At 37.6% G+C, this 12991-nt stretch overlaps 1 protein-coding gene across 1 annotated transcript in view; it reads right to left on the bottom strand.

Moving 5' to 3' along the window:
• Nucleotides 1–12991, bottom strand: part of LOC139724549 (bifunctional glutamate/proline--tRNA ligase-like) — a 44329-nt gene that overhangs the window by 19782 nt on the left and 11556 nt on the right. The window contains exons 9-13 of the mRNA XM_071635682.1: nucleotides 3746–3938; nucleotides 3036–3207; nucleotides 2045–2278; nucleotides 1381–1465; nucleotides 524–694 (exon numbers count right to left, since the gene is read on the bottom strand). Coding sequence (XP_071491783.1) covers nucleotides 524–694; nucleotides 1381–1465; nucleotides 2045–2278; nucleotides 3036–3207; nucleotides 3746–3938 — 855 coding nt within the window. The remainder of the gene's footprint in view (nucleotides 1–523; nucleotides 695–1380; nucleotides 1466–2044; nucleotides 2279–3035; nucleotides 3208–3745; nucleotides 3939–12991) is intronic.

Below are 12991 nucleotides of genomic sequence, written 5' to 3' on the forward strand. Positions count from 1 at the left end.
CAATGCCATACACAACTTGCATTCTTCAGCTCTACGAGAAACTAGAAGATGTGATATGTCTTGGTTGTACTACTTTTGAATCCAGAGAAGAACTATGAAACTGACACTCTTCTGGGCCAATGGACCACAGCCTTGGGCCCCCCATGGATGCCACCTGTTTCACCTACTGACCCCTTTAGGAGCTCCAATTAGACCATTTCTGCCATTATACAAACTGCATCATGACTTGTCCGTGCTAACTCCATAGTTGGAGATGTTCAACATTTACAACTAGGCCACTTGGGCATTCTGGCCTTGGCCCCCACAGGGGCCACCTGCAACATTTAAAGAACTTTGTATCCCCTGCCTCCAAAACTGATGCCTTCCAAGTTTGGTAAATGCCTAATCACGCATTCCAAAGAAGAAGACATGAGCGTGGAATGGGCGCTCTACAACAAATACACCCTGACCTGACAGCATATCATGTAATCACGTTTCAGCTAACAATAAGCATCATAGTTTGATCCCCACACGATGTGCCCACCTTTGGATGCTTAGGCACATCCTTGACCTCCTCCGTTGCGTTGGCCACGGTGACAGTCACGGCGCCCTCCTTGACCACTCCGCTGTATCTCGGTGCGATGGGGTCGATGACCTTGCGGTTGAAGCTCCATAGCTTGTCCCACTCCATCATGACGACGGAGCGAGATGATCCCTGCGTATGGAATGGTACGATCCAACAGTTACAGAAGACGAATATTCACCAACACCATGATGGCTCGGAATAGGTAGGAGATATATTTTGGTAGAGGTGTGCTACTTCCATCATACAGTGAATAAGGTTGCTGAGTGAATCTCTCTTCAAGAACTTTCTTTACCATTGCAGCACTTAACATTTCACTTGCATTTGTCACTTGTCATTTCCACAACTACAAAATTAATGGCTGTCAAATGCATCCTATGGAAAAACACTTCTTGTTATGAAATCAATGATGTCTCAATAACAAGACACAAAAATAACCCCAATTCTTCAAATTTGCTACACTTTTCAATGATGGAATACTTTTAATTCTGTATCATGTTGCTGATGTTCTGGGCAACTCCTGGATAGGCAATGAGGAAATGGAAATTGCAAGCTTGAAACAAAATGACAACAGATACCAACAATAGCACAAATACACAAACTTCCTCTAAAAGGTAACTGAAGTCTTTCCACATTCCATCTGAGTCTGGCACATATATGAGAACAACTGAAGTTATAAACCTGAATGCTAGTAATTACCACTGCGACAGCCAATCAGCTATCAGATCTTCTCTTTCTGTCATGGTGGTAAGAATTTCTGCAGCAAGCTGTTCCTGAGATTATGTGTACAATGAAAAGGGGTCCCTTTGGTCACCTACCTGGGCATTGATGAAGAGTTTGAGGCCCTCCACAGTCATACCTCTCCTTAACACACCTCTCACGGTGGGGAATCTTGGATCATTCCTTGTGAAAGACAAAAAACGTACCCCACATTAGAGACCACTCCAAAATTATAGAATCACAGACAGAATCACTATCAAAGTATTCTCGGTTATGAAGATGGTCTCCTGCATTTCAAATTGTATACATATATATTTTTCTCTCTTAAAGGGGATGGCTAGTAACTGATCAGTGGGAATCAGTGGGAATGTTGGGGGATGATTGTTGCAATCCTTGTGGGATTCATTTAGGGGGTACATTATATATCTATTGTTGTGTGAAAATTATTTGCTTCAGAATGGTTTCATATTCAAGTAATGTGCAGTTTAGTATTTCCAGGTTAGCCTGGAAATATAGCAGGAAATATATTCCATGCACTAGATTGTCAAACACACACCTTTGTCGTGAAGTATCTTCAACACCTCACTTGAACTATCATCATCCAGCATGCGTTCATTCACAAAAACTTTGTGTGCGAACAAACTGCTTATGACAGCAAGCATCATATAATATCAGCACTCTCCAACACCAGACCCGACTATTGGTACAGATGAGCAAGAGAAGAGACACAGGGGAAGCAACTATTATGCTAAAAATTCTTACCAGCCATCGACGTAGCCCTTGTCCACAAACCATGTCAATTTCCTCTTGGATAGGACTGTGTGCTGGAGATTGAGCCTGCTGTACTCCCAGACATGCACCTTCCGCAACCCAAGAATGTCGATGATGAAGAAGTACTGGGGATCGCGGTCGTGGTATTCGGTGGTACGGAGGGCATGCGTGACCCCTTCCACGCTGTCGACAATTGGGCATGCAAAGTCGTACGTTGGGTAGACCCTATTGCAGATAAATTTGGGGATGGCGAGGAGAATTAATTTTTGCCGATGTCAAACGTTAACATCACACATTTTGTAAATATCAGTTTTTCCCCACAGATTTGTAACTGACAAAACTAGTTTCCGTCATCAAACGAATTAAATGGAGATACCAAGAAAAGTCATATTTGCTCTATCACTGAATTCACAGATGATACAAATATGATTATTGTTCCCTCAATTTTGCAAGAGGCCTTAGAAAAGCATTCAGCAGGAGTATCGCATCACCCACATAAAGATATGACACTTACAAATGAGGATAGACTATTGTGATGAGACATAATGCTCCCACAGACAATGGGAACTGAAGTGGAATTTGGCATTTAAAAATATTTATAGCTCAGAAAATAACTAAACTATTCCATGCAAAGATGAAATAATATTTGCTGCACTGATATCAGTCACCATCTGTAGTTCGAATTGAAAAAACAAAAACAAAAGAAAACCCAGTGGAATGCACTTTATAATAAATGGTGAGCCTTGTATCATCGTTCGAAGATGGCTGGGTGACATATTCATATAGATAGTTAACCAATCAACATCGTTTAAACAGCCACCATTACCACACCACAGACTAACATGTGTGCTCCTGAGTGTATGTGCACACTTTGTTGTCATGAAAAATGTAAATTCCTGTCACTGGCATTCACAGTCATCTGCTCAATGAAAGGGAACTTGGGAGGGGCAGTCTAGCAGTCAAGTTTAGTGATAGCACGTACTTGTACTTGGTGCCAGTGCGCACGTGGACCTCGTTCTTGCAGCGGTAGATGGTGGGGTCCCTGAGGCAGCCGTTGTCGGACTTCATGTCGATCTTCAGCCTCAGGCAGCACTGCTGCCCTCGCTCAGTTCCCTTTATCATTTCCTTCCACATTTCCATGTTCTTTTCCACAGCTGGGGTAAAAATCAATGTAAACAGTGTAATGCTTATTTTCAAACTTGTTTGTCTGTCTGTTCCTCTCTCTCTCTCTCCCTCTTTCTCTAAGCAAATCATGACTACTTCGCAATATTAACTTTGGGCATCAAGACCTACATCATACATCAGATGGCAACGAAAAACAAAAATGAGTAGCGTTCACGCACAATGTAAAGCACCGACACAAGTACTGGAACATTCAGAAATGCAAACAGACACACACACACAGTCAGAGAAATGAATCCACAGGGTGTTGGGATTTGCATCAAGTACTCATAGCACATGGAAGCAGTGATACCAAATCCTGTTCCAACTTGTCATCGTGGCCAACCTGTGTGGAAATTTGAGCTCTGTGTCTTGACTTACCAGTCAGATGTAAAATCAAACCCACACACAAAACTTTTTGACAGACTTGTCTAAATGTAAAGGATGACTGCTTAAATTTGATCAACACCTCTAAAAAACAAAAACAAAAACAAAACACTTAGTTTGGCATCAAACTTTGTTGCCACTCACAGTTGTTGTAGTTCTTGGAGAACTCCCGCTGTTCACGCTCCTTCTTCATGAGCTCGGGTTCGGTGTCATCGGCGTACGCCTTGCCCTCCTTGATCATCTTCTCAGCATACGACTGGATCAGATCAAAGTGATCCGAGGTGTGGGAGAAGATGTCGGGCTTGATGCCCAACATGGCAACGTCTTGCAGGATCACCTGACAGGAAATAGGGGTCATACAATAGGTCACAAATTATGTGAGGGGTTCAAAAGTAGGACAAAAATCAAAGAGACCAATACAAAACTTATCACAGCATGACTTTTCACCATCATATACATGTAACTGAGAAATTTAGAAAAAAACAAACAAACACATCAAACAAGAGAAAAAAAGAGTAAAACCAACACAATTACAATCTGACAATATCTTATCAACTGAAAAATAAATGCTGAATGAAATTGCGAAAGCTATCTCATTATACCATATATTTTAAAGAAAATCATGATAGAAATCATGAGTATTTTCAACATTTATTTTGACATAACATGGTAGGAGAAATATTTTTTCTTTGCATGAAGAACACATTCATGTGTTCCTTTCAAAGAAAGATGAGTAGTACTACTCTTCTGGAGAAACTAACAAGTATCAAAATCTACTCAATACAAGAATCACTCTATACATCAGAGAACTTGATGACAGGGTTTGGGCCCATGTAAGCTCTATCATGTCACTTCAAAGAGTGCAGTCAAATATGTCACAACACGCCAAGCTCGTGAGGAGACATTTGAGCACTTGGTGGGACATCTGTTTCTTGTATATATGTGTTTGTGATTATGTTTTGTGTTTGTTTGTGTGTGTGTGTGTGTGTGTGTGTGTGTGTGTGTGTATGTGTGTAAGCTGTGTGTAAGCTGTGTGTGTGTATGTGGGTTAAATATATCTGTGTATAGCGGTGTATCGGTAAGGTTTCACTGCCACATTTTGGGTATGTGTTTGGGAAGATTTTAAAGAATAATTTTGTTTTTTTATTTGTTTATTTTTTAATGGTGCACAAATTTAAAAATATTCTATATAGTTGGGGAAATAAAGTTTATCGTTGAGAGAAGAAACTAGCTTTTGGTGTTAGAGGGTGGGCAGTCATTTACGCATTATAGTGCAGTGTGCTCAAATTTGTCCATGGTTGGCAATGTATGCAAATTATAATTAAGGGTGTAGGTGGAAGTTGTTTAGAAACGTATCCTGTATGCATAGTCAAGTTTCGTCTTTCGTTGGTAACATTCCAGGGAATTTCTATGGCTACCCAATTGGGGATGAGAGTTTTGTCTCTCTTTGTTGAATTCAATCTTTGTTTAATTCTAATGTCTTTTGATGTAAATTATATGTAATGTAGCCTGTTGAAGTTGTGAGACTGTATGCATGCTCATTGATGCTTAAAGGGGTCTATGGCCTGAGTGGGCTGAATTATACCCAGAACATACAGCGAGGGTGAAGTAGCTTCTCACATGTTGTGTTTATATGAATAAGCCAGGTTTTGGCGCCAAAAACGTGGGCAGTCATTCATACATTAGCATAATTGCAGTCTGCTCAGAGGTGTTCATGGTTTGCTATGCATATAAGTTAAATCTGTTTGTCAAATTCCTCTGATGCAAATTTCTTTTTGATGCCCTTTGATGCAGATTTTATGCAATTACTGAGCCTTGTGAATGTGGCATGTTGAAGTTGTGAGATTGTATGCTCATTGATGCTTAACAAGAGGTCAATGGCCTGAGTGGGCTGAATTATACCCAGAACATACAGCGGGTGTGAAGTAGCTTCTCACATGTTATGTTTATATGAATAGCCAGGTTTTGCCGCCAAAAACGTGGGCAGTCAGTCATGCTTTACCATAATTGTAGTCTGCTCAGATGTGTTAATGGCTTACTATGCATGTAAGTTAAATCTGTTTATCAAATTCCTTTGATGCAAATTTCTTTTGATGCCCTTTGATGCAAATTTCATGCAAATACTGAGCCTTGTGAATGTGACCTGTTGAAGTTGTGAGATGGTAAGCTCATTGATGCTTATTGTTAAAGGGGTCTATGGCCTGAGTGGGCTGAATCATACCCAGAACATACAGCGGGTGTGAAGTAGCTTCTCACATATTATGTTTATGTGAATAAACCAGGTTTTGGCGCCAAAAACGTGGGCAGTCAGTCATGTATTATGATAATCGCAGTCTGCTCAGATGTGTTCATGGCTTGCTATGCATATAAGTTAAATCTGTTTGTCAAATTCCTTTGATGCAAATTTCTTTGATGCCCTTTGATGCAAATTTCATGCAAATACTGAGCCTTGTGAATGTGACCTGTTGAAGTTGTAAGATGGTAAGCTCATTGATGCTTATTGTTAAAGGGGTCTATGGCCTGAGTGGGCTGAATCATACCCAGAACATACAGCGAGGGTGAAGTAGCTTCTCACATGTTATGTTTATATGAATAAACCAGGTTTTGGCGCCAAAAACGTGGGCAGTCAGTCATGTATTATGATAATCGCAGTCTGCTCAGATGTGTTTATGGTTTGCTATGCATATAAGTTAAATCTGTTTGTCAAATTCCTTTGATGCAAATTTCTTTTGATGCACTTTGATGCAAATTTTATGCAATTACTGAGCCTTGTGAATGTGGCCTGTTGAAGTTGTGAGATTGTATGTTCATTGATGCTTAAAGGGGTCTATGGCCTGAGTGGGCTGAATTATACCCAGAACATACAGCAAGTGTGAAGTAGCTTCTCATATGCTATGTTTATATGAATAAGCCAGGTTTGGCGCCAAAAACGTGGCAGTCAGTCGTGCATTTAATACCATTATTGCAGTAGACTCAGATGTGTTCATGGTTTGCTATGCATGTGTTAAATCTGGTTGTTAAATTCAAGTGGGTCTTTATAAGTTCACTCAATTGATGAGAGTTCCGCCTCACTTGGTGGAATTCTAATGCCTTTTGAAGTTGAAAAGGGCATGGTTATGCTTTGTAGATAAATTATAGATAGGGGTGTGGTGAAAGATGTTTAAACACTTACTTTGTAGGTATGGTTAATGGATCCCCAGTCCACCCATACCATTGCTGATAGAAAGTTTTGTTTTTAAGTTATGGAATTTCATTTGCATAATGGTATTTACACTTAATAAAAGGGAGGAAATAATATAATATGTAGTTTTAGGGTGGTTGCGTATGATATGTTTTGAAAGTCAAAACAGACAGTTTTGTAACTCCAAAGTGGACAGAACCAGTTTCTTGCTGGTATGCCTGCCATGTAGACAAACTGTAAGGCTCGGGGGTGATGCTTTTATTGTTACATTAATACACAATGGGCGTTTTCGCATCGGCCCGGTGTTTCGGGGTGGCGCGCTGTTTTCTGACTTGGGAGATTGGAAAGTGTCTCGGGCTTGGATTCTTGTCGGGCTGGTGTGGAGACGCCTGATGTCTTGTTTATTTGTTGGTTTGGAGTTTTTGTGTGTGTGTGTGTGTGTGTGTGTGTGCTCATTGGGCGTTTTTCACGTGGGCCCGGTGGGGATCTGGGCCCGGGATATATATATATGTTTTTTTTCTTTCTTCTTTTCGCGATCGCAAATTGGCGCGCTATTTCATTTATTATTCGCATCAGCCAGAGCATTATCAAGTGGCGCGATGGTTCGCATCGATTTATACTGCTGTTTCGGAGGTTTCCAGAGTTACGGACTCGGGAGGATTTCTTGATAATAGCGCGCTGATTGGTATATCATTAAATGGCGATCTGTTTCGAGATCGGGTTAATCTCCCGAGTCGGGAGGTGGCGCGCTGTTTCGGGGCGTTGGGCTGGTGTGGGGACGCCTATTGATATAATTTTCGATGTGAATTACACCACACCCAGAATGTACGAATTCTTGGTTTGACATGGGCAGAACCATTTTCTTTTTCTTTTCGCTGGGATGCCTGCCATATATGTTAAATGTCAGGCTCTGGGGTGATTTGTACACTATATTTATACAATGTTTTGTGGTTTTTTTTCCCCCATCGATATGGGTTTTGGTGCGTGTTGCACCACACCCAGAATGCACAAATTCTTGGTTCGGTATGCTTCATTTTTCATTTTTTTTTTTGTATCTAATATAAAAGAAGTTATTATTATCTACCCGGTTCAAATCAGTTCATGTATGTCGGGTAAGAAATTACTGTTAAGTTATGTGTGTAAAGTACGCAGACTTTGCAGAAACTCTTTTTTTTTTTCTTCGTATGGCTTTGGTGGAGGGCCGCTTTCAATCATCTCCTTATGTTATGGAAAGTGGGTTAGTTGTTTTGGTATGGAGGTTTATTTTTGTAGTGTTTGAAGTTATGTACAGGGTAGGTATATGTAGCACATGGGTATCAGGTTTTTGTTACCGAATTAGATATTGGGATAAGTTAGGCTGCAATAAGAGGGAGGGAGAGGGGATTAATTCTAGGAGTGAAGGGTGTGAGGTGAGTGTTGTGTGCTTGAGGTGTTGTGAGCGTGAATGTTATGGGATGTCAAGTCGTGGTAGGGTTGCCTGTTTCCATTTTGAGGAGTTATTTTCAGTCAGCGCAAGTTCGCACTTTGCAATTTCCTGTCTGTGTAATCAGTTGGGAAGAAATGTCCTGGGAAAGAAAGTTTTTTGTGGGTATGTTTGGGGTGTGATTGAATTATCTGTTGGGAATAAGGTTGTTAGAATTTTTGGGATATGTGATGTAGTATATGAATAGTCTGTCTTCTTGTACATTTATGTCTTTAAATGTAAGAGGAATAAGAGATAAGTTGAAAAGGAAGAATATTTTTGAATGGTGTAAAAGTAAAGGGAGTGATATAATTTTATTACAAGAAACATATAGTACACGGGAGGTGGAAGATATATGGAAGTTAGATTGGGATGGACCTATGTTTTTCAGTCACGGATCAAATCATAGTAAGGGTGTATTAACGTTGATATCTTCACATTTAAAATTAAAGATTGAAAAAGTGGTAATAGATGATGACGGAAGATATGTTATTTTTAAAGGTGATATGCAAGGGGTTACTTTGGTAATGGGAAATTGTTATTTCCCTACAAGAGATAAAGAGAGAATGCAAGTGGAGTTTTTGCAGAAATTAGATATTAGTGTATCTAGGTTGTATAATCCTAATCAATTGTTTTTTATAGGAGGGGATTTCAATTTGATAATGAATGGAAGTTTAGATTATATGGGACCAAGGAAGGTGTTGAAAACTGTTTTTAATGAAAAATTTGAAGATTTTTTGAATAAATATAATTTGATAGATATATGGAGAAAGAAAAATCTGAATAAACAACAATTTACGTTTAGACAAAAATGGCCTGTTATTCAAAGCCGTTTAGATTACTGGTTTTGTTCTTCTAGTTTACAACACTCTGTGAAAAAGTGTGAAATAATAACGTCAATAACGCCTGATCACTCTGGTGTTTTGTTACAGGTTGAACAGTTGGTAGATATATTTTGTTATGGTAAGTCATACTGGAAATTTAATAACAGTTTATGTATGGATAGAGAATTTGTTGAAAAATTTAGTAATGAAATAATTAGATTAAGGGAAGAATTGAGTTTGAGTATTCAGGGTAAACGATTGTTATGGGATTTTATGAAAATGAAAATGAGGGGATATATTATAAGTTATTCTAAAGATAAAGCAAAATTGAGAAGAAGTAGAATAGAGGAGTTAGAAAGAAATATTGAGGAATTAGAGAACCAGATATTAGTTTCATCCAGCAATGCGGTAGTAGATGATATAGAGGAGAAGAAATCGGAGTTACGAAAAATATATGAGTATTCTCGACAAGGTTTGAGAGTTCGGTCTAGGGCTGAATGGTTTGAAGAAGGAGAAACAAAAACACAGTATTTTGAACAATTGTTGAAATCTAATAAAAAGAAAAGTGTTATTAAGGAAATATATGATAATAAAGAACAGTTGATAAAGGATGTAAATGGAATAATGAAAGTAATTAGGTTATTTTATGAAAAGTTGTATTTTAATAATGATGAAAATATTTATGATATAAATTGTGTATTTTTTGATGATATTCCGAAATTAAGTGAAGAGAGTAGAGAAAGTTGTGAAGGGAAAGTTAATATAAATGAATGTTTTATGGTTTTAAAAGAAATGAAAGGTAATAAAGCTCCTGGAAACGATGGCTTCACAGTGGAGTTTTATCTCACTTTCTGGTCGGTTCTGGGGCAAATGATTGTAGATGCTCTGAATGAGGCATATGATGAAGGGGCTTTATCAATATCAGAAAAGCAAGGTGTTATTACTTTATTAGAAAAAGAAAATAGGGATGTACTATACATCAAAAATTATAGACCAATTACACTTTTGAATGTAGATTATAAGATATTATCTAAGGTGTTATCAAATAGAATTAAAGAAGTTTTGGGAGAGATTATTCATTTTGATCAAGTTGGGTACATAAAGAATAGGAATATAGGAGAAGCGGTAAGATTAGTAGATGATATGTTATTTCATTCTTTGCACTACACAAGTGGGTTTTTGGTCACAGTGGATTTCGAAAAAGCGTTTGATTCAGTTGCACATGAATTTTTATTTCGGGTCTTACATAGGTTTGGTTTCGGTGAATCGTTTTGTTCCTGGGTTAAGGTGCTTTATAAGGATATTAGCAGTTGTGTTATGAATGGAGGGCACTCTACTGGTTATTTCAAAATCAAGAGAGGGGTTAGGCAAGGTGATCCCCTGTCTCCGTATTTGTTTTTATTAGTAATTGAAACACTGGCGCAAGTAGTAAGGAAAGATAACACTGTAAAAGGAATATGTTTTGGGGGAAATGAAATAAAGCAAATTTTATATGCGGATGATATTTCGTTGTTTATAAAGGACATAAAATCTTTAAATAGGTTACAGTATATTTTTGATGAATTCGGGAAAATAAGCGGTTTAATTGTAAATAAAGAAAAATTTAATTTTTTGTGGATGGGTAAGGATACAGATAAACCTGTATTATCTGTATCTGGAAAATATGTGGATGCAGTTAAAATTTTGGGGGTGAATTTTGTAAGAGATGTGAGGGGGAAGAATGAGATCAATTTTAAAGAAATATTAAGTAGAATAAAAAAGTTGTTAGGATGGTGGAAACAGCGTGATTTAACACTCATGGGAAAAATTCATTTGTTGAAAACTTATGCATTATCAAGGTTAAATTATGTTTCATCACTCATAGTTGTTCCTCAATGGATATTTCCTGAATTGGATAAGATGGTTTTTGAATTTTTGTGGAATGGTAAAGACCGGGTAAAAAGGAATATTATGTATCAAGATTATGTTAATGGGGGACTGCGAATGATAAATTTTAAGCTGTTTGTCAAAACGCAGCGTATTATGTGGTTGAAACGTTTATTGTATGGTGAGAAGAAATCTGGGTGGAAAATGTATTTTGATTTTAGTTTTCGATCAGTAGGAGGAAGGTTCTTATTTTTATGTGACTATGAATGGTCTAGATTGACATTGACAAATCCAGTTCCACCTTTTTATTTAGAAATGGTTAAGGTATGGCAGGAAATGGATAAATGTAGGAATTTTGAAGATGAAGTGATGAATCCAGTTATATTTAATAATAGAAAAGTATGTATAAAAGGGAAGAGTATTTTTGATTGTGATTTATATGAAAAGGGTGTTTATAATGTACATCATATTTTACAAGGAGGTTTTATTAAACCCGTTGGGTATTTTCGAAATTTAGGTATTATGGGAAATGGTATATTTAAGATAAATGATATTTATAATGTTTTTCCAGAAAAGTGGAAAGAGTCCACAGGGAGTGTAAGGTTTCAGCAAATTGATGTATTAAATTATGATATACAGGTGAAGATTTTTGGTAAGATATTAGAATTTCAAAATATTAAGTCAAAAATAGTGTATGAGTATTTTGTTACAGCTTTACAAGAATTGTATACTCTGGAAATAAGATATGGTGAAGTGAAGTATGATTGTAGTGATAAGGAAATTAGAAATTTATTTCTTAGACCTAGAAGCACGACTTTACTTAGTAAACATAGGGAATTTCAGTTTAAGTTGTTACACGGGGTGATATATACAAGGGAACATTTGTTTAAGTTTGGTTTTGTGAATGATAATCTTTGTTCTTTTTGTCAATTGGAAAGGGAAACTTATTCACATATATTTTTTGATTGTGTGAAAGTAAAGCCGATATGGCAGTTTCTTATTGAGTTTTATGATTTAGTTGAGTTAGAAGAATTAGAATGGAGAGATATCTTTTTAGGTTTACGAGGTAGTTCAAATAGAATCAAATGCGTGAATGCCTTGATAATTTTGATGAAAATTGTAATATTTCGGTCAAGAGAACAAAATAAGTTACCCAAGAGGGAAAAGATAAAGAAATTTGTTTTGGATTTTATAGAGGAGGAAAAGAATGTTGCGGTTAAAGCAGGTAAGCTCGGTTTTCATTTGCAAAAATGGGAGCAGTTGAAACTTTCATAGAGTCAGATGTATGGTCAGTTTAGGTTTTAGCCGTTTTAATGTTTAGGAATCGGTATATGTATCAGCATTATGGTGGTCACTTTTTTTTTCCCCCATGTAAAATGTTTAGTTAGCTTCGGTTTTAATTTGGTGTGTGTTTAACTGTCAAAGAAACAGGTAACCAAGATACCACAAATATGTAGTGTGACTTGGCGTGCAAATGTTGGTGTTTGTGAGTGCGCACTGGTGGGTATGTTGTTGTTTTGGTTGATGTCTAGTGCATATATGGGTGTGTGTGTGTGTGTTGAGGGAAGGCTACGGGGGTGGGGGTATGTTAGTGGGGAAATAGGTGGGGATGGTTAGGGTCATAGGTAGATGTAGTTAGGTTAGAGTAGAGTAATGGTTAGCGGGGAAATAGGTGGGGATGGTTAGGGTTAGGTAGATGTAGTTAGGCAATGGTAGAATAATGGTTAAGGGGTCAGGCAGGAATATGATTTGTTTTGATGATATACACATATGGTTATTTTGTGCGGTACGGGGGGGGGAGGGGTGGTTGATAGGTTAGATAGAAAAAAAATGATGAGTTTTGTTCGGTTAAGTAAAGAATGCTTTTTTTTTAATATGTTGTAGGAACCGCTGTATTCTCAAGAGAGTGTAAGAGAATTTATATAATGAAGTGGATATTGAGCAATCTGATCAAGTTGATCAAGATTTTTTTTTCCCTTTTAAGAGTTATACTTTATCTGATATATTTGTGTATATAGTGTGTGCTCTGCCAAAAAAAAAAAAGAAAAAAAAGAAGG

Source organism: Diadema antillarum, unplaced genomic scaffold, assembly GCF_040938485.1.
Source record: "Diadema antillarum isolate AM-2024a unplaced genomic scaffold, OU_Dant_1.0 scf00000220, whole genome shotgun sequence".
Classification (NCBI taxonomy): Eukaryota; Metazoa; Echinodermata; class Echinoidea; order Diadematoida; family Diadematidae; genus Diadema; species Diadema antillarum.